Raw genomic sequence first — 23371 nt, 5'->3', positions numbered from 1 at the left:
CATACTCAATATTGTGATTGCATTTTTGCAGACGAAATAGCCAATTAGTTTTTCCCCCTACCTGTGTGCTGAACACTGTGTAAAACAATCAATCAAAGGCTTGTGGTCTATACGAACAGCAAATGGAACACCTCAAATGTATGTTTTGAAATGTTGTGCCCCCACAATAATGCCAACACCTCTTTCTCTATACTAGAATATGCTGATTCTGCCCACCCTAGTACCTTCAACACAAAAAACATTACTGCTTCCCTTACATCATCCCTTCTTTGCATCAGCACAGCCACTAAACCAACATTACTAGCGTCCGCAATAATGATACAAGATTTCCTGGTACCAAAATGTTTTAATGGTTCTGCGGACACGTCTGCACTCACATCATCAAAAGCACGTTGACACTCACTGTTTGTTATATACGTCACTTCTTTCTGATGCAAAACTCTTAGCGCAGATTTTGTTTTGTGAAACACTGAGCAAAATTGAATAAAACTGAGTCCCCAGAAGGAGCGTGGACTTCCTTAATTGCTTTGAAAATGTTCAGTTTAACCTGTACCTCTTTCCTGGATATGTGTTGCCCCAAGTAGTCGCTCCTTAAATTTAAAAACCTTTGCCCACTTTCACTAGCCTGGCATAACGCTCCTCTACATCACTCCTGTAGATCAAAATGTCATGCTGAAAATAAAATACGCTCTCAATGTTACTAAACAATACTCTCATAAGGCTCTGGAACACAGAGGGCGCTGACCCTAAACTAAATGGCATTTCCTTGTAGAAAATGCTCCTTTTGGTGTAACAAAAGAGGGTAGACCACTGCTGGAGCAGGGATCATGGTCTAACTATCCGTTTATGAGATAAATCTTACCAACTCTAAAGGGGGAAATCCCAGTTTTTGGGCCGTAAGGATCTTTGACGTTGATGAGATTAACCAGGTGCTGTACAAAAGTTCCTATATCATCACATTCTATTTATTTTCAGTCAATATTGAGAGTTGATGTGAGCTTAACAGCTTTATTAATCAGATCTTTAAATAGCTTGCCTTTATTGAGTCAGTATTAAATTCATACATATCAATCATTAGTTAAGTCAATGATCACAAATAAGCAATCAATAATTCATAAACAATGTATGAAGTGTGTTCCATGAATGAAATAATCCCTATTCTAAGAATGAGGATGGTTAAGGGAAGAGAGAGAAGGTGCCATTCAGGACCTACAAAGAGCTCCAATTAGAGAGTTCAAAGCATAAAGCTGCAATATAAAATATCAGAATCATTCAAAGCAGAACTTCCAACAAAGAGGTTCAATAAACTCAGTAGAGTCTCAGCATGAGCAGCACAGATTCAGGCAGGGGAAATGGCATAAAAGAGAGTCTCTAACCTACTAAAAAAATATGCACTATTAAAGTCAGTAGAATTGAAGTGTTTGCAACATGGTGCTTTCTTCGTTCTTCAGTTAGCCAATCAGCTTTCAATGTCTATATGAGAACAGGAACAAACCTTGGTCTTCACACCAAGAATACAATAGTCTTGCATTTTAATCTTCCACACTCCCTCACTAAAATACAAGCTACTTAATTATTTATTCTGCAATCATCTTTGTGTAAGTAGAAACATTTACAGGGTTAAACAACATTTCAATACAACTACTGTATTGTGCAAAAAATGCCTAGGAGAAGGTCAGGCAACATGACATCTCACATTCTTGAACCAGGTCAGCGTGTCAGAAAATGCTGCTTTAGCAATTCAAGCCTACTACATTTAACTATGGCTGCTTAGTATGTTTCTTTGCAATTTAAAATGATTATTTTTCTTCTAAGGCCAGCATGTTAATCCCGCATGTTACTGTATTCATTTTTCAATATTAAAAACACCTTTTCACAGCTGACATATCAAGAGTCGTAAAAACAACTGCCCCTCATAAGTTAATAACATTTCAGATATGTTTGGTTGGGGCTCACAATCAATCCAAATATTGCAATTTAGATCACGTAGCACCACACAAATGCTCAATGAGTACTCACCTTTACGTACCAGGGTCAATCACTTCAACTTGCAATGGGCCCTATAATATCAAGTTCACACATTTTGTCTAATTGCTTGCACAATTCTTCCCTTAAACACAAACATACTTTCCACAACTTGTGAACTATTGAACTACAGGTGAGGCATTCTATTTTAAAACAATTGTGTGTAAACCTCCCTCTGATCTTCCTAAGTATTCTAAAAAGACGTCAGGAATATTGTGCACCCACTGATTCACATTCATACACCAACATTTTGGTTTAGAGATCACACAATTAAGGTGTTTAGCTTCCAGAATTGTGAGGATTGTGGTGTATCATATGGTATGATTGTGTGACCTTGTCTTGTAATACACTCACAAAACTGTCTTGGGTGCAGGCAGACTTGCTTGTAAAACATTTAGCTCAACTGTGGGCATTTGTGGCTTCGAGAGGCAAAGCTTAATGAAAGGAACTAGTGTAAAGCATTTAGAAGCACAAAAAGAAATCCAACATCAATTTATACAAATAGATTTTATTTTTATGAAATTTTAGACACCAAGATGAGCAAAATCCACTAGAGGTTTGCAAAGAAATAGATTTTTAAGGAACATTTTAATCTCAGCTTCTTAGTCCAAAGTGCAAACAAGTATTGGTAAACAAAGTTTAGAAACTTTTGAAAAGTTTGAAAGAGTTGTGTTTGGCTACTGCAGCCTGACTGTGGTGACCAAGTCCAACAGGGAGAAGGTCAAGGGGGACATTAAGTAATATTTGGACAATTAGCTGGTAACCAAACCAGTCTCAGTTCCACACTTTACATCAAGCCCACCATAGACTTCAATAGAGTGGTCCTGATGCTGGCCAGAAGTTAGACTGACAGCTTCTAGGTGGTGTGGGGTTGACTCAGTCTCCCACATTTGGTGGTGTTGCTGCCCTATACACGCAGTCTTATTACCATAGGAGCAATGAGACATGGCGCTACCAGCATTGGTCAGGTACTAATTTAACAGAGTAACTCTTTCTCACATGCCAAAGGTGCCCTAAGCAAACGTCTGTGGTGTTACGAAAAATCCTCCTTGGCAATACAGGTAGGTCCTATATTAGTCTGGAGGTGGTTCAAGCTTGAACCTTAAAAGGATTCCATGTTTGGTGTTTTTATCTCTGAATCGTAATTCCAGTGAACTGTAGACAAGCAGTTGTACAGTTTGTACTTACTAATGGGCTTCCTAATCGGGGTGAAGATGTTATGTTCGTAGTAGAGGCACACAATGTGTACAGAACAGATACTTTTTATTTCTGAGTTACTTTTTCTGCTGTTGATGCAAATTCAAACACTTAACACTTACACTGTCGCAAATCCACCTGCACATTACAGAGCTTATGCACATTTAAAATTACCACTCACTTATTAATAACACCTAAAATTGGTTTCAAGGAGCCCTTCCCCATGTTATTGGACACGTTAGATTAGGACCCATCAGTAATGATGGGGCCTTGCTGCTTACACACCATTCCAAAACATACAACATTTACACGCACCGGATCTTCACCTACTATATACTAATGTAGTTAAAATATACAGATGATTAATACAATTCGTAATGCGAACTTTGAATACTGCTTCAGCAAGGGCTGCTCCAGCTAACCAGCAATTTGCAACACATGGTAGAAATCCAGTAACTTAAGATGCAATTATGGGTAAGGTTCCCACCAAATGTTATACATGGTATACGTAAGCTTTTTAACTAGTTAAAACAGAATTATTTTATTCATCCATGGTACCACCTGTGGATTACACTGGCATTGCTTGTGTTTCTTCTATAGATTAGATTTATTGTCTTCTGTTAGCTGATACATGGCCATTATTTGCATAAACCCCCTGCTGTTGAACTGGTGGACAAAACCTTATTTGTCTTTCCACAAAGTGCTAAGAAACTTGTCCCTAGTGAACACTGCTGCTGTTCCAGTTCCTGATGAGATTGTTTGGGATAAAGTACCTTTTGATTTATTTGGACCAACTGAAACGAAACAAATTCCATATGTGTTTAAGATGTCTATGAGTGACGTTATTACATCTGGGGTTGTTTCTGATGACTGGGATGTTAAAACAGTTTATTCTATGCTTTCTGAATATTATACAGTATTTAAAAGGGAATATAAGTACATGAAACACGCAATTTACAGGGAATTGTTCTATTACCACTATTATGGACATCATTATTTACAATGAAGGTAGTACTCTAAGAACAGTTTTAATTATACTGTCAGACTCCTCCAGTAGGAAGTTTTAAAACATATGTTGGAAAATTCACCTATTTTTCTGGGCATGACATTACTAATCCTGAGTCATAGTATTTCAAATTACCAACGAAAGCAAGAAAAAAACTGCTTAAAGATATTACATTAATTTATTCAGACTCATTTGTTTCCCAGTTGGCCATACAAGGCTATGATTATTGGAAGAAATCAACTGATTTAAAAACAGGTGGGGAACAAAGATTGGTAGGTACGGGGCATGGAAGCCTTATTTAAGGCACATATATCTCCCTTGCAGATTTTTCGAAACAACACTGTCCAGCAGACTACTTACCTTGGATTAGCAAAAGTCAAAGAAATGAATGTGCCCAGTATTCTCTCCCCAGCTAAATTTGATAATTGGCAAAATATTATGAATATTTCAGATGAACAGATCAATGGTATGGTTAAGAACAGTACCTTTAATTCATCATTTTCAGGTCCCATTAGGTGGTATTTGTGGCCAGTGGACACAAATGGTTGTCATGCACTTTTCAGCAACTCCACACAGGGTTTTAGAGAGCGGAGACTGGACCATTGTTACGACATAACATTCATGCGTCGTTACCACATACAGCATGGGTAAATTATGCCAACAATGGTTGCAACATTCCACATTAACAGCTGTTAAAGAACACCTCTCTTTCCTTTCTGAAGAAACAAACTTACAAGATTTCTTATTTGTTTCCTAGAGAACCACGCTCAAAAAGATTTCTATATTCAATATATAACAAGATCTCGAAGCTTTAACAAATGAAAGTAACTACTCGTTTGAAGAAAATAGATAAGCTATATAAAGGAAATTTTGAGAAAGCGTTAGCTGTTGTCGATAATGCTATGAACACATTTTCACTCATTAAACATTGTATCTTCTGTTAATAACATTACTCAAAACTATATGTCATTTTTACATAATAGACAAAGTCGGCTTAGGTCCATTGTGCATTTGAGTTTGACTTTAATAGTTCTGAAGGTGGGCCACTTGCATCAGAAGCATGTGGACTCTAAAGAGTTGTTTGCTGCATTAAGTCTTAAACGTAAACAGATTGTTGTGACAAAATGAAGCTAATTACATAATTCTTAATGTAGATAAGCTAGAAAAGTTGCCTTTTACTATAGCTGAAGCACCATCAGCAGTGTGGTTAATACATGGGGTGAACTCAAGAGGTGTGGGAGCTGGACTTTGATTTCGAATGTGTGAGTGGTGAAAAGGAGGTTTTTCCTCAGCAGAAGTGAGAGGCTTCTGCAAGCCATTCAACAATTTGTAAATAGGTGCTGTTGCACGGCGCCTGCCAAGCGTCAGTAGCAAACTTAGCTTGCTGCTTGAAGGGTATTCCTGTCCCTGTGATGCACCCGGTATTTCAGTTACTTTCGAATGGGAATTACTTGATGCAGAGAGATCAAGGCTATTATGGGATGAGAGCAGGTGTTGCAAATGTGGTTTATTTTTCTCAAATAGTGACCTGTTGTGGAAATGTACTTTTTCCATCCACACAGGAGATAAAAGCAGTGATTATGTGGCCTAACATTGCTACTTCCAATGTACATTTTGCCAAGCTGAGCAGACTTAAGCAACTATTGTTTCAAAAACACGTGGCGCTTAAATCCGCCCGTGAGACCTGTGATCTACAAGTGGCAAGGTAATCAGCGGAGATGCAGTCCCTTTTAAATACAAACTTTCCAAGACACTTTGGTGAACTGATCAGTACATTTAACACTGCAGAGATTGTACACTATTTTAAAGCTGCCCGGCCTAAATTTGTGAGTGTGTTTCAGACCGTCTTTGGAATAATACCTTCTGCAATTTACTCACTTTTTTTTTGTTTGTGTTTTTAGAGGTTTTCTGGTTTTACTGGCATTAATTAGTGATAACATTCCTGTTGCTATTTTTGAGTCAAAATGGCTGCCCCTTCTCAACCAAGAAGAGTGATGGGGCACCCACCAGCTCAGCTGTGTTGTGAAACCATGATACAGTACTTTGGAGTACCACTGTTGGAAGAACTTGACAAAGACTGGTGACTGTCATTTGGACCAGTATCCTGATGTGTGCAGCCCATCTTCCGCTGGTCATGTTGAACCTTTGAACATGCACTGGAAGTGTGTCTTGTTCAGCAGCATTTTCTTTCATTTGTACTTTCTGTGGACATAAATCTGATGATGTTCTCAATGAGGGTTCATTGCTGGAGTTGTCCTATGAGACTGCAGTTGCTACGTGATGCCTTCTATGAACCGGCCCTTCCTGGTTCGAGTGACTGTGACGTCTGGTAACTTGTCATCTGAGACTGCGCAGAATGCTGCCTCCTCTGCTGTGGTTACTGCTGAGGCAAAGGACCATATGTGCTACTTTGGCCTTTTAAATTAGGAACTGGTGGATTTAATGTCTACCGAAGTGGAGTCTGTTCTGGATTCTGTCTCCATTGATGTACTGCATGACCTCCTGAGGGAATCCACTGACTTTTCATTTGGCTTTGTTTATTTGGTTGCTTTGCTTGTCGACCTGGATATTTTTTTCCTTATATATATTTTCAATATTCAGTTTAATGCTGTAGTGTTTAATTAGAAGTAGGTTAAAAAAAAAAAAAAGATTTTATGGGTTTTATTCTACTTTATATTTACTAAGATTTGCACTCCTGAACCGACAAGGGGAGGGTGTTGTAGTGGCCCTTTAGTGCTCGTTTAGACACCCATGGTTTAGTTAGTTTCACAGCCTGAGCATTTAAACACAGATATATTTGATTTATTGTCATCTATTTAGCAGAGCCTCCTTTTAGTGCATTGTTTTTACATTTTTAATCAGCTGCCTCTTTTTAGGAAGATAGATTATGTACGGCACATTTTTATCAGATTTTAGCACAACATGCATTCTGTGCCTTCTCCAAGGTTGTTACGTTCAGTACATGATATGCCAGCTTGGATTGTCACCTCAGGAGCAACACATAAGCCTAAGGAGGGCTGAGGGTATTTGAGTCATAACTGTCCTGTACACTATGCTGTAGCCAGATGTGCTGATCCTGACATGGATCCTTCAGCTCCTCTCGAGGACTGCCATCCAGACAACAGGCAGACCCCTGCTATCCAATTCAAGTATGGAGTTGAGGTCCGTTCCTTAGATTGGGTCCGGCAGATTGGTTACTACCACTATGCTCTCAAAAATAAGAGCTAGGCAGGAATCACTAGACCTTCTAGAACCATACAAAATGTTGGGGTTGTTTATCCATTTCAAGCTCATTGTAATAATAATGACTTTATTATATTTAATCTGCCTCATTATTGCAGCTCATGCTTTTTATACTAGGACGCAATTGCTTCAATAAATATATTGAAATCCAGCTTGCATACCACGTCTTGCCTTGGCATGTGCGAGTCTCTGAGTAACTGAGCAAAAGGGGTAGATCTGTTTCCACAAGTTCCCCGAGGAGTCAGAGTGTCAGGTTTAGGTTGCTACAAATCACCTTCTCCTTGCTAGGGTTAGGTGAGGTATTGCAGGCTAGCCAGGAGTTAGGCCTACAGCTTCCAGATGGTGTGGGGCTGACTCAGTCTCCCACACTCTGTGGTGCTGCTGCCTTAAACATGAAGTCTTATTACCATAATAAGAGCCACAAGACAGTTTGCGTACTTCACCCATGTGTCCTGACAAGATTAAAGTATGTTTCTAATACAGTGACTGTGTGGTGACAACTTATTTGTGAATTATGATAGATTTATCAATCTAAAACGGCGATCTTAATGAGTACGCAACATGTTGTGCTTCTCATGTCCTGTGTTGTATAGCAGCATCCTTGTCCTTACAGCTGCCTGACTTTCCCATATACAGGGAAGCACATAGTTCGCCTTGATCTCTGACGACTAGATTGATACACAATGAAGGCCACATCTTTAGGCAATTTAAAATGTATTGCTGTCAACTGTGCATGTGCACCTGAGTATCGGAATTGCCCAGGTATCGGCCCCAACGTTTCAATGATTCACTCAGCAGATTGGTGGCAGTGAGGTCATCATTAATAGCTCATTTAGGGTGGGAAGCGGGTGTTCAAAAGAAGCAAGTGCTGCCATTCCAACTCATCACCAGTGATAAGATGTGAAAAAGCACTACAGAGGATGGCAATGCATACTTTTATTGACTAATAGCAGATCTTTATGCAGCAAACACCACCACTTCACCCCACAGGTCACTACCAATATTAGAATGCTTATACATGTTTACATTCTACTGACATTACACACAAAAGGGCTGGAGAACTGGAGAACAGACTCTTCACAATAGTTTTAAATGAACACACAAATTTAGAATGTGTTTATTACTTGTGCACAGGTTGTCAACAGAAGCGGACCAAAATATTGTTTACAAAATTTAGAGAGAGCAATATATGATGAATTAAAATGGATGGCATACAATGCTTTAGCACAGGAAAGCCAAAAAAAACTCACACTGCTGTGACTTTTGTTGGATACTGAAAGTCTTTGGCTTTTCCTAATTATCAGGTTCATTTATTTCACATCTCATGCTACTGTTAAAACACCTGTTTACCACACTGTTCTTTTGACATTTGCCCAGACTGAACGCTTCATTCCTTGAGCAGCCTTTACATCATTCCAATCTAGCTTAGTGTCTGGAACTTCATCTTCAGGCTCCCCATCTTTGCGTACTAGTCCAGCCGGTGAGGCTACAACAAGAGGCAAGGGTCCACATTCCTCCCGAAATTCTACAACATGGAGTTGTTTCTTTTCTGCCAGTTCTTGATGAGTTTCCTGTTTGAAACCAGGAAGCAAAACAATTGGTGCTTTGATCCAATAACAAATTTTACTAAAACATTTTTTTCAAAGAACCACATATTAGTATAATGACAATCACTTGTACAGGGATCTAAAAAGTCTATCGAGCGAAGGAGGCAATAACCAACACTCAAATGTTGCCTAGAAAAAAAAAAGTCTGAACTATATTATTTGGGGCCCTAAAATAACACTGACCACTGCAATAATAAGTTAAGTATACTATTTAAAACTATGTAACACAATGTTAGCATCCTGGGCCAAATAAGCACAAAAAGCATCAGTTTGGCATGTTATATGTCCTAGAACTACCCTACTGCTTATGACTCAAACCCTGAAACAACAAACTGCGTTCCTCTTATAGTGGATATTCAGACTACATAGCTGTAAACACATGAAGGTAATTAAGTATACAAATTATTTGTTTTGGAATAATTTATAAATATATACTTTGCTTTCAGTTCATAGCCACATCGCACAATTAAAAAATATATTATCACCTCAGACAGTAGTGTGTTTATGGTATCTCTGTTGCATCTTACAAACGCTCCTGTTAGAATGTGTAGAAGCTGTGTTGTCTGGGAATGTTGTGGTTAGGAGTTGAAAATTGGATTGTTGGAGATTGGGTTGCTACGTAGTGGCTGCAAAACACATGAATAAAGGTGGTTTGAAATATCCATCAGTTCAGTGTACTTTTTTACCATGATGGATCTATGTCTAACCACCTTCTTTATTGTTATTCCTCTGGATCTCACAAATGTCCAGCGGTGGTGGTAGAAGATGACTGAGTATCATGATCCTCAGAGTGGCGAGAGAGTTGTACAGGTGCAGGATCGGAGTAAGAATGGGCCAATACACCATGTAAAAGTCAATAGGTTCAGAGTGAAAATGTTGTATGATTCAGGTTTAAAAACTTTCAGTTGTGCCTAGAGTGTTTTTTTATGAGCAACATCTAAAGAAAAAAGTAAAGTTATACAAAGCAAATATTAAACCAGTCACCCAACTAAACAGGTAGGTTATTTTCTTTGTGATTTGGAATACAGAGATCACATCACAACAGGAAAGATTTATTTTTCCTATAAGGATGACAGCATCATCAGCTTATTTCACCAAGAGACATGGGTTTAATGTTAGACCCGAACAGTATGCCTCCCATTGAATTGAGAGATACAGAAGCAGTGCCTGTTAATTATGTTCGAGAGAACTAAGTGAATTTGTTGTTAAACTACACTGCAAGTTTGCAGATGTCTTTTGTGATAGGATGTTTATTATATTATTTCCACAAAATAGTGTTTTAGGAAGATGCCATTTCAGTAGCCTGTAAAGTACGAGAAGTTCCCTTCAGCATGAGGCATGCAATGGTAGTGGAACTGGACAAGTTAATAAAGGAAGGGATCATTAAGAAGGTGGAGGCTACAGAGTGGGGTTGCTCCAGTTGAGTTGGAACGCAAAGCATTTGGGGAGGTAAGATTGTGTTGATCTGAGAAGCTTGAATAAAACAGTGCTGGTGGGTAGATATCCTCTACCTAACACAACAGAGTTGTTGTCCCAACTGGATGATGCTGTTTTATTTTCCATCTTAGATCTCAGGTCTGCTTACCTCCAGATTAGGCTTGATGGTCAATCCATTTATTTGACATCTTTTAGCACTCCTGTTGGTATGTTTAGATTCACAAGGATAACCTTTGGTCTGATATCTGAAGCATCAGCTTTTCAGAGGTCCATGGAGGGCCGTGCTGAATGGTATTTCAGTAATGAAAATTTATCAGGATGTTGTGTTGATATAAAGTGCTTCACAGGATGAACATGGCTACTTGTTAAGGTGTGTACTGGAAAGACCTAGGAACACAGGGCTCATGTTTAAAGAATCTAAATGTAAACTTAATTCTAAAGAAATCGTATATTTAGGTCACACATTAACTAGAGAGGGTGTGAAACCTAATGAGGATTTAGTGGTAACTAAAAACAAATTCTCTGTATCTGAAAGCAGAGATGAGTTGATCAAATTCCTAGGGATGGCAGAATACTAGAGCAAGTTTGTTTCTCTGTTACCTAGTCACACATGCAGGCCTTCAAAAATCATAAAGAAGTTATTAGACCTGAAGGTTGAGTAGTCCGAATAATCTACTCGACCTAACCGTAATGTACTTGGGCTGGAAACGGGTCTCAAATTGTGTCATCCTCGGGAAATATTGTATTTTACAAAGTCGCCTTTTACTTCATTCTCACATGGGTGCACCTTCAAATATGTGAGTTCAGCATTTCTGCTGTGAATAAAAACCTCTTGTTTGATTAAATAAACTCAGGGGCATGTTTACAAGCTCCTTACGCCGCCACAGCGTAATTTATTTTGATGCTGCAGTGGCACTAACCAGTTCCCCCATCCTGCGCCATATATACAAAGTGGTGCAACGGTAGCCACGTTGTAAACCTTTGTGCCACGTTATACCTGCGCCAGGTATAATGTATGCAAGGAAGGCATTCCCCAGCAGCAAGGCCCCAAAAAAAGGCCCAGTGAAATTTACAAGATTTCACTGTGCCATTCTAATGTCATTTTTTAACGCCTACTCAGGGCAGACGTTAAAGTGATGCTAGGCTACTTCCTATGGCACTCCCCGAGCTTTGCTGGACTAGTGTCAAAACTTTTGCCGCCACTCCAGCAAAGCACCACAATCATGTCAAAACCGTGGACACTATTGTGCTAAAGACCGCCATGGTGCACTGTATTGTAAATACAGAGCTACTTTAGTGTCATCAGGGGGGATACAGGTTGATTCAAGAAATCTACTGCATTGAAGCCGATGCACCAGTTCCTTGTAAATATGCCCCTAAAGATTTGCTCCATGTATAATAAATCTAGCCCACATATAGTGTACACATGATCCATGACTTGCCTCTTCGTTTACTAATAGCTTTGCCATCTCAGTTTATGTTTAAACACTCACTTTTAATAAGTATATTACTAATGCTTGATGTGGTAGCGCAATGTCATTTACAGGCAGTAAATTTCCAAGACATGTCCAAAAACCTTCCCACTAACTTGCAGTTTCAATGATTAAACTATATAGTGTGGAAACAATAAAGTGTTCTAATTTTTTCATCCTAATAAATTTGTTTTTCATCACAGAGAAGTAAAAAAAATGGTCTTTCACAGCTACTAAAATATATTTTTTTAATGTTTATAAAATTGACTGTTATATAAATGTTTTGTTTTGGGAAAATCCTGATACCCACAGCCTTTCATTTCAAACAGGTCAGACAGTTCACCTTACAAAATCCTGGAACTCTGCAGTCACACGGAAAAGTATTTGCAAGAAGACAAACTGACTTTTGGCCTCTGTCTCTGAACACAGAGCAAATATGACAAGAATAAGACTTAAAGGCATCTTAATTGCTAATTCAGTTTCTGACTGAATAGAACACCTGTTCTTTGCAAACTCACCATAAGGGGCGAGTAGGTTTTAAAAATAGCTCGCCCGGATCAAATATGACTCGCCATAGCGAGTGGTCCAGTATGTTTATCAAGCCCTGGCATGTAATAGGAGGATATTGTTAAAGAAGAGTATTACTTTTTTTTGGTCATCACAGTATGATTTAGAGTCTCAGGATATAAAAGAATCCTTGACAGATGCTTCATCTTTACAGACTTTTCGCACTACAAGGAAATCTATTCTGGTAAGGGATGACAGCGCTAAAAGGCTAGGATTGATTTTAAAGCAAGGGGAAAGCAATAGTGAGAGAATGATAATCTAAATTTCAAGATGTTTAAGAGGTCCAAAACATAGATCTTCAGTTAGAGAAAGAGAAGATATCTTTCTATAGTTTGGGCTACCTAAAAAGGTAAAAACGTTTGTAGGGTACCAACTTTGTGATTAAAACATATCACAAGCATCTTAAAGATGTTTTTGGCAAGAAAGGACTGGATGCTATTTCTATCAGAATTTGCGAATGGGTTATTACTCTGCAGGAGTTCAATTTTCATGTTATGTACATTCCAGGGGGCAACAACAGTGTGGTAGACTTTTGAGATTAGTCTATTCTGAGCCACTGGTAGATAACATAATGAAGGATGGGTGGGATTTAGTTGATCACAATGTCTGTGGGATCACAGGGGCATGGTAAGTCACGAAGAGTGGAAGAATTATATGATAGGTGATGCAACTTTGTAGGAGCTTGCTAAGCTAATTACCTGTGGGTGACAAAACATAATTTAAGTCAATAGTGTAAGACGTTTTGGGAGGTTAGAAATGAACCACCAGTGCAACAGGGTGTATTGGGGAGAGGAACAAAATTAATTCCTCCAGTCTGCATTAGAGAGTTGATAATTCATTTGGCTCATCAGGGCCATTTAGGTGTAGGCAAAACCACAAGGAGAAAATCATATTACATTTTTGGTGGCCGAGCTTGGATGTTCAAGTGAAGGGGGTCGTCAGAGATTGCTTGGACTGTATGACTAGTGATAGGACCATATGTATGGAACCTATTTGCAGTCGCAAAAGTTGATTCACGGAACCAGCCCATTTTCTAACGCAAAAAAGCATTTTGGTATGTATGAAACCCAAATTGCAATTGGGTAACATGTTACCAAATTGCTATTTGGAATTGCGAATACATATAGATTAGGAATTTAGAAAGGGCGTTTTTAGGGCGAGCCTTTCAACTACTGAATAGCAGTGGTATGTATTAATGTTCTGCAACTGAATGACGTTTGTAGATCATAATTTTTTATTGACTCCTAAAAGGCAGTTGTAACCATTCACAAATGGGAAGGGGTTCCGAAGTGACCCATTCCCATTTGAGAATGTAAATAGATATTTTTTAGAACCAGCAGAGGTCCCACGGACCACTGCACTGCCTACTCTTAAAACACACCCCGTTTACCTTCAAGGAAAATGGGCTGCATTTAAAAAAAATAATAAATAAAATAATAATACATGGTTGTCTGCTGACCGCAGCAGTCCACCATCATTCCTAATGACCATAGGTCCTAAAGGGTCCTAAACTCTAACCTATGTCATTATTATTCATGAGGTAGGTCCTAATGACCATAGGTCCTAAAGGGTCCTAAACTCTAACCTATGTCATTATTATTCATGAGGTAGGTCGATTCATGAACCGCTAGGAAGCTCTATTTAATATTTGTACATTTTCTTACACTAGGATTGTAATTTCGTACTTGAGATTCAGTAAGAATCGTAATTAGGAAATCACAATGCCAACTTTTTGAACATATGGCCCATGGTATACAGAATGGAAGTACAATCTGTGGTTGGGGGAAAATATTGCAATAAAACCATTAGAAGAAGCAGGGTTGAACATTTTGGGGTCAGTGATCAATAGAACAGGTCAATAATGTGTGTTTGTGCTTATTGGCATGTTCACTCGCTGGCCTAAGATCCACATTACCCAGGGTATTGAAATGCATAATGTGACTGCAATCTTAAGAGATGTGTTTGGCAAAGAAGGTTGACCTGATTATATTCTCATGGACAATGGTGTTCAGTTTGTTTAGTCAGGAATGGAAAGCTTTGTCTCAAAAAGGTATCAAGAATAAAAAGTGTTCTCTCTACTGCCAATAGTTTGGTGGAAAGATTTAATAGGGTTCTAAAAGAATCTAGTCACATTGCCAACCTACATGGTAAGGACTGGAGGGAGGAAATGTTGTCAAGAACGGGAGTATATTGTTTTGACTCTGCCTTCTGTCACCTGCAGAGTGCTCTTTGAACTTTTCAGAGGTAGGAAGCCTAATTCCCTGAATTGTCCTCCTTGAATGAACAAACTCAATACTGGCTCTTCTGATATGCCTGATGGCTGGTGAGATAAACAGGAGGAAAAGCTTTGTGAAAGGAAGAAGCTCTTAGATAGTCCATGTTCTGTACTGCACAATTAAGGTGCTGTTTATCTCTTAGTGAAGTTAAAGAAGCCACAAGGACCTGTTAATTTGTCAAAATGTCCACACCTGAAAGTAGTTAAATTGTTTCATGAAACTGTAGCAATTGCATCTTGAATGTAGGAAGGGTGGTTTAGGTGGATCGTGATGCTCATGAAGCCTGCGAAGGTGAACATATTTACACAGAAAGTAATAGCTTGGTAGAAAGAAGCAAGAGAATGGGACAACCACCATGAGTCAAGTAAGATTATGTATTTAATATTTGAATCTTTTTATTTAGAGTAACATTTTAGCTGTAACGTTGTGTTATAAAAGAAGAGAGTAGTGTGGTATCTCAATTGCATCTTACAAATGTTTTTGCTGTATTGTGGAGTAGCTATGTGTTCTGAGAATGTTGTGGTTCGGAGTTGAGAACTGGACAGTTGAAGAGCAGGTTGGTGTGTGGTGGTTGAGATGTTATTTTTGAAAGATACTTGAATAAAGGTTTTTGGAAATAGCCACCAATTCAGTGTTTTCACAGAGTTTCTGTGCAAATGTGTACAAAGCAGACCAGATGGTCTCAACATGTCTAGAAAAGTAACTGAAATAACTGGTGCGAGGAAGAGTTGTGGTTGATATGACATCCTTCTACATCAGAACAAATTTTACCTAAGTGCAGTCAATTGCACAATAGGTTTTCTAAGTAGTACTTTTTCTTCTAACGATTGCAAAATAATTGTCTGTTACATCACTCTTCCTTTTTAGCATCATGCTCAAAACTACCTTTTTAAATCCTCCATCAATAAATTTAGGACTGGTGACTGACTAGTTGAAACCTCTTATTTTCTCTTCCAGCCGTGTGCCAAGCTATTTAAAAACTGTTGCTCGTGTGTCAGATGGGACTATGAAGGAAAATTCAGCAGTGTCAGTGGTCCATCATATGACCATGACATGAAGAAAACAATGTTGTATAATGGTAGACAATTGTAAGCCTTCTTGAGGGCGTGAGGGAGAAATATCAAATCCAACTATTTCAGTCCCCACATGAAGCACAGCAATTGGCTTGCCCTGAATTCCCAAAATGCTGTAATAAAATACCTGTGTTGCAAAATTGGCTCCACTCACAGTGTACAGCATAAGCAGTAAGCTTAAAAACATTAACCCTGACTGTCCCACTGGCAAACTAAGCAGCAAAGAGGACAATAAACATGCAAAATATCTGAAGATAAATCTACAAAGCTAACTGGCCCACACTAAAAGCTATTCACATTCGTAACAACGTCTAGAATGATACATGGTATAGAAGAATACATTTTGAGGAGAGCAGCACGTGCTCTTTTTTTGCTGCGCCCTTTCAATTAAAGTGGCTCGACAGAAAAGCAACCCAAGCCTTGGCATGCTCCTCTCAAATGTATTAACATACAACGACGTCCAATGTTTCTATTAGAAAACAAATACCTGAGAAGTTAATCCAAGAAAAAGCGCTCTGGTGAGGTTGAGCATATTGATTGATCCAGAAACCTTTGCATACATATCGGTAATGCCAATCAACTTGCAGATAGTAATGATGGCTCGATGACAATGAAGACCATAACCTGAGAAATAGAATGCGGTTTATTGAAATTTTATCAAGACAACTTTGAAAGCAAACCGTCTTAAAGAAAGAACCTATCTGTGTCTGACACGCACGTTTTATAGTACATAAGGCCACACTAAACTTTACTTTGAACTCTCCTTAGAAAATCTAGCTGAAAATAGTTGCTAATCATCATTTTTACTCAATACTCATTTATAAATGTAACGTATATACTTTGATTTAGACTTTAAACAAAATAATATGTTACTAGTACGGAAATACATACAAGTTGTTTCTGTGCTTTACAGTTCGTAAATCTTTTTTAAACTTCACCAGGAGTCAGGCACAAATATTTTGGATTAGGTATTTCTACTTATCTATGCATCTGATCATTATTCTCTCCACCAGGGGCATGTCCGTATTTCCAATAAATATGTATACATGAGTATGCAAAGTGCAAGTATATAGATGGCATAATGCACAAACTATCTCCTGGGGTGTGTCACAGTGGTCAATACAGAAAAAAGGGAGAGGGATGGTATACAGCATCAGTGATGGGGAATAAAGCGGAGAGCGACGGGTACTTGGGTGAGTGTCCGTGTGAGGGCCAGAGGGAGGGGCAGAGCAGAAAGAAACAGAGAGAATGGGCAATGTCGGAATTCCCTGATTAAAAAAAAAACGTAACTTTCTGCGTTTATAGAGAACTTGTTCACCACCAGAACAGCATGCTGGCATTTACTAACCTGTTATTTATTGTTATCCAAAGCGATATACTCATTGTATAGAACTCGGAGCCAGGTTTCAAAATAACCACCGTTCATGGGGACTCAGTAAAAGTTAGTCTTTTTTTTTTTTTTTTTAAATCAGTCAACCCCCATTTGTAATGTCTGTACCCTGGGCTATACACTGATTTTTTAAGGCATCAGCACCACCAACAAATAATTTTTCGGTTCTATTTCACTAGGTCATGTCTTGTAGTTGTGAGTAATCGAGGAAAGTTTACTTTGTATAGATAATGTATTCACATGGTGATTTCAATACTCACATATGTAAGCAAGTTAGGAGTCCAATTAAAAGGGGTAGTGACCCTAAAATACATAAACGTATCATTGTGAAGGCCACATTAAAAACCTAAGAAGTGCCCAACTGATCTGACACATCACTTTGAACAAATAGCGGAATAAGTTTTGCACAAGGACAGAAAGAGACGATTTCAGATCACTCAATGCCAATAGGATATTGTGATTGAATAAGGACAATTTATGGTTTCCACAACCAAAGGTACGATACATGCATCCGATTCACCAAGGCTTCAAAACCCGATGAAAAAAGTAGGGGAGGCGAAATTCAACTCTGTTGCATTCTTCTGTGAAGATGTAATGGGGAGAATGTATAGCCAATCAGATTTGTTACAGCAAACGGGTTAGCATATTTTAACAAGCTCCACCTGATAACACCATTGCAGGGGCATACTCTGCACAGCACCTTCTAAAAGAATATCAAATCCATTCTATTCGAGGCCTTCTAGATATCCAAGGGCTCCAAGATCACCATTGTCTTATCGTATTCATGCTGTCTACAGGGAGCCATATACATTTGTTCATAAACAGCACAAGTGATGGACTTCCTGTTAATCCCAGACTAGTAATGTCTTCCCGGCAGAAAGGAGCTATCCAGTGTAAGCTTCTCAGACATACTATACAACCCGTAGGACTTTTGTTTAAGGCATGATAACGCCATTTCTGCCTGCTTTTTGTAGCCATACAGAGCAGCGAGCTGTGGTAATAAGGGATTTGCATTTTCAAAGAAACAGATTTCATATGTTTAACCTCCAGATTTCTATGTTCTGTCTCTAGTTTATGTGTAACCAACCTGTGAATACAATGTAAACAAGTGCTATGGTCTTACCTCAGAGAATGGCTTTAAAAGTGTCCCAAAAGGTGGACTATATCCTCAGATCTTCCATTAAGTGCAAAATAATCCACAATTATAGTACAAATCTTTCCTAAACACCAGATCCTGGTAAAGGCTTAGCTGCAAACTCTTTTGTCTAGTAAGCGAGCTAGCAGCGAATGAAGCAGACATCATGGCATGGGGAGAGAACATTATGAGGCACGGATGAGAGTCAGACATCTAAAATCATGGGACAGCTCAAAATTATGTAGTCAACTGTACAGTCTAACTGGAATGCAAAAGAGAATAGATATCTTTAATGTCAGATATCCAAGCGGCACATAACTTTTTAAATCCACCTTTAGTGATTACGTTTATCTCCAAGATCTATCAAGATTCCCATCCCAGACCAGCCTGAAGTCACCTGGGAGAATATTACTACCGTCATCAAATGTGGACATGGTCTATAAGAATAGAGGTATCAATTCTTCATGGATGGTGTTAGGGGCTAAGGAGTGGCATAACATTCCTACATTAACATTAATACCACATTATCCACGACAAACCTTCACGCCTCAACATGACATCTGACATCAAGAAGTGGGCATCCTAGTGAAAAAAATATGGCCATCACATTGGGCTCAAGAAGAAGAATAGGAGGAGAAGTAGTTTGGTTCATAAGGGTGATTAGTCAGTGCATGAGGTGTGTCTCCTGGAGATATAGGGCAACTGGCTTCAGATCTATGCAGTAGCTCCAGATCTTCACCCTCTTGCCCAGGGAGTCCAACCCTTCATGTGTCAATCTCAACCATAACTTTCAATTAGACCTGCTGATCTGTGTAGTAGAAACTATTGCATGCGTATGTCAGCAGCTGCCACCATCAACTAAATGCATCTATCTGCCAATGTAAGAAGAACCACATGAAGTTAATCCAATTCATAACACCTACACTCAAAACGGAAAGTGGGCCACTGAAAAAAGCAACATCAGAGTAATTCCCTTAGAGGTCACTGTGAAGTGCATCTATCTGGTGCATGTGCAATCTCAATTAAGTAAACATTACAACCTGCTGTCAAGGTCAATAACGGCTGTTAAAGGCCCTGGACCTGTGGCTCAGACCTATAAGGAGGGTGGGAGCCTTTAACAACAGCTAGAGTTCGAAGCACACGTGCAATAGGACTGGAAGAACATTCCATCCGTTGGGTGTAGAATGTTCGAAATTAAAATGGGAGAAACAGAAATGTAAAGATTAGAATGTTTGAGCAGAAGGTCTGCATCTCCAATTATTGTACCTGAGCCACTCCATTGTCTACACTGGAACTCCTATCATTCGAATATTCGAATATTGGGTAATGAAAATGTCACTTACCCAGTGTACATCTGTTCGTGGCATCAGTCGCAGTAGATTCGCATGTTCTGCAATAGCTCGCCATCTGGTGTTGGGCCGGAGTGTTACAAGTTGTTTTTCTTCGAAGAAGTCTTTCGAGTCACGGGACCGAGTGACTCCTCCTTTTGTCTCCATTGCGCATGGGCGTCGACTCCATCTTCGATTGTTTTTCCCCGCAGAGGGTGAGGTAGGAGTTGAATTGTAGTAATAGTGCCCATGCAATGGAGTGACTAAGTATGCACCTATTTAAGGTTGAGATGATACATATATAGATAATTGAAGGTAACTACCAAACTGCTACAGGCTCCCGGGGAGGCGGGTGGGCACATGCGAATCTACTGCGACTGATGCCACGAACAGATGTACACTGGGTAAGTGACATTTTCAGTTCGATGGCATCTGTCGCTGTAGATACGCATGTTCTGCAATAGACTAGTAAGCAGTTATTTCCCCAAAAGCGGTGGATCAGCCTGTAGGAGTGGAAGTAGTCTGAAATAATGTCCTTAATACAGCTTGACCTACTGTGGCTTGTTGTGCGGATAACACGTCTACACAGTAGTGCTTGGTGAATGTGTGAGGCGTAGACCATGTGGCTGCCTTACATATTTCTTGCATTGGGATGTTTCCTAGAAAGGCCATGGTAGCACCTTTCTTTCTGGTTGAGTGTGCCCTTGGTGTAATGGGCAGCTGTCGTTTAGCTTTAAGGTAGCAGATTTGGATGCATTTAACTATCCATCTGGCTATACCTTGTTTTGAAATTGGGTTTCCTGCATGAGGTTTTTGAAATGCAATAAAGAGTTGTTTAGTCTTTCTGATGTTCTTTGTTCTGTCAATGTAATACATTAATGCTCTTTTGACATCTAATGTATGTAGTGCCCTTTCAGCTACGGTATCTGGCTGTGGAAAGAACACTGGAAGTTCCACTGTTTGATTTAGATGGAACGGTGAAATAACCTTTTGCAAAAATTTAGGATTGGTCCTTAGGACGACTTTATTTTTGTGTAGTTGTATAAAAGGTTCCTGTATAGTAAACGCCTGAATCTCGCTTACTCTTCTCAGGGAAGTAATGGCGATGAGAAATGCCACCTTCCAGGTTAGGAACTGTATGTCGCAGGAGTGCATGGGTTCAAAAGGTGGACCCATAAGTCTAGTTAGGACAACATTTAGGTTCCATGAAGGAACAGGTAGTGTTCTTGGTGGTATAATTCTCCTAAGGCCCTCCATGAATGCTTTAATGACTGGTATTTTATATAGGGAAGTTGAATAGGTAGTCTGCAGGTATGCAGATATTGCTGCAAGGTGAATCTTAATGGAAGAGAAAGCTAGGTTAGATTTTTGTAAGTGAAGCAAGTAACCCACTACATGTTCTGGAGTTGTGTGTAATGGTTGTATTTGATTAATATGGCAGTAGCAAACAAACCTCTTCCATTTACTTGCATAGCAGTGCCTGGTGGATGGCCTTCTTGCTTGTTTTATGACTTCCATACATTCTTGGGTAAGTTGTAAGTGCCCGAATTCTAGGATTTCAGGAGCCAGATTGCTAGATTCAGCGATGCTGGATCTGGGTGTCTGATCTTTTGGTTGTGCTGTGTCAACAGATCTGCCCTGTTGGGCAATTTGATGCAGGGTACCACTGATAGGTCTAGCAGCGTTGTGTACCAGGGTTGCCTTGCCCAAGTTGGTGCTATCAATATGAGTTTGAGTTTGCTTTGACTGAGTTTGTTTACCAGGTAAGGAAGGAGAGGGAGAGGAGGAAAAGCGTACGCAAATATCCCTGACCAGTTCATCCATAGGGCATTGCCTTGGGATTGTTTGTGTGGGTATCTGGATGCGAAGTTTTGGCATTTTGCGTTCTCCCTTGTCGCAAACAAGTCTATCTGAGGTGTTCCCCAGAGTTTGAAATAAGTGTTCAGTATTTGGGGGTGAATTTCCCATTCGTGGACCTGTTGGTGATCTCGAGAGAGATTGTCTGCAAGTTGATTTTGTATCCCTGGTATAAACTGTGCAATTAGGCGAATTTGGTTGTGAATTGCCCAATGCCAAATTTTTTGTGCTAGCAGGCTTAACTGCGTGGAGTGCGTCCCTCCCTGCTTGTTTAGATAATACATTGTTGTCATGTTGTCTGTTTTGACGAGAATGTATTTGTGAACTATTATTGGTTGGAAAGCTTTTAGTGCTTGAAAAACTGCTAGAAGTTCTAGGTGATTGATATGCAGTTTTGTTTGATGTACGTTCCATTGTCCTTGTATGCTGTGTTGATTGAGGTGTGCTCCCCACCCTGTCATGGAAGCATCTGTTGTTATTACGTATTGTGGCACTGGGTCTTGGAAAGGCCGCCCCTTGTTTAAATTTATGTTGTTCCACCACAGAAGCGAGAGGTAAGTTTGGCGGTCTATTAACACCAGATCTAGGAGGTGACCCTGTGCTTGAGACCACTGTGATGCTAGGCATTGTTGTAAGGGCCTCATGTGCAGTCTTGCGTTTGGGACAATGGCTATGCATGATGACATCATGCCTAGGAGTTGTAATACCATCTTTGCCTGTATCTTTTGTGTTGGATACATGCGTTGTATGATGGTGTTGAAATTTTGAATTCTTTGTGGACTTGGAGTGGCTACTCCTTTTGATGTGTCTATTATGGCTCCCAGGTATTGTTGTACCTTGCGTGGCAGAATTTTGGATTTTGTGAAATTGACGGTGAACCCTAGTTTGAAGAGGGTTTGTATGATATGATTTGTGTGATTTGAGCACTCTATTAACGAATGGGCCTTGATTAGCCAGTCGTCTAGATATGGGAACACATGTATTTGCTGCCTTCTTATGTGTGCTGCGACTACTGCTAGACATTTGGTAAAGACTCTTGGTGCGGTTGTTAATCCGAAAGGCAGTACCTTGAATTGGTAATGTATTCCTTTGAATACAAACCTTAGGTATTTCCTGTGCGATGGGTGTATTGGTATATGGAAATAAGCATCCTTGAGGTCTAAAGTTGCCATGTAGTCGTGCAGTTTTAGCAATGGCAATACTTCTTGTAGTGTGACCATGTGGAAGTGGTCTGATTTGATGAAAGTGTTCACTACTCTGAGGTCTAGGATTGGTCTCAGCGTTTTGTCCTTCTTTGGTATCAGAAAGTACAGTGAGTAAACTCCTGTGTTTATTTGTGTGTTTGGCACTAATTCGATTGCATTCTTTTGCAATAGTGCCTGCACTTCTATCTCCAGGAGATTGGAATGGTGTGTTGTTAAATTTTGTGCTTTTGGTGGTATGTTTGGAGGGAATTGTAGAAATTCTATGCAATAACCATGTTGGATAATTGCTAGAACCCAAGTGTCTGTAGTGATTTCCTCCCATGCTTTGTAATAATGACCTATTCTTCCCCCCACTGGTGTTGTGTGGAGGGGGTGAGTGACATGTGAGTCATTGTTTTGTAGTAGGGGTTTTGGGGCTTTGAAATCTCCCTCTATTTCTAGGGAATTGCCCTCCTCTATATTGTCCCCGAAAACCTCCTCTATACTGTCCCTGGTAAGTGGACGGTGTTGCTTGTGAGGTGCTGGCTTGTGTGCTTTGACCCCGAAACCCCCC

The 23371-nt window shown here is 39.6% G+C and overlaps 1 protein-coding gene across 1 annotated transcript in view; it reads right to left on the bottom strand.

Annotated features, from left to right (window-relative positions):
- Window positions 1-8557: 8557 nt before the first annotated feature.
- The window catches only part of MRPS5 (mitochondrial ribosomal protein S5), a 495636-nt gene continuing 480822 nt past the window's right edge, over window positions 8558-23371 (bottom strand). Inside the window, exons 10-11 of the mRNA XM_069235057.1 lie at window positions 16391-16527; window positions 8558-9042 (exon numbers count right to left, since the gene is read on the bottom strand). Coding sequence (XP_069091158.1) covers window positions 8818-9042; window positions 16391-16527 — 362 coding nt within the window. The 3' untranslated portion in view covers window positions 8558-8817. The remainder of the gene's footprint in view (window positions 9043-16390; window positions 16528-23371) is intronic.

This window comes from Pleurodeles waltl, chromosome 5, assembly GCF_031143425.1.
Source record: "Pleurodeles waltl isolate 20211129_DDA chromosome 5, aPleWal1.hap1.20221129, whole genome shotgun sequence".
NCBI lineage: Eukaryota > Metazoa > Chordata > Amphibia > Caudata > Salamandridae > Pleurodeles > Pleurodeles waltl.
The sequence above is the reverse complement of the archived record's forward strand: the minus strand, read 5'-3'. Positions and strand labels throughout refer to the sequence as shown.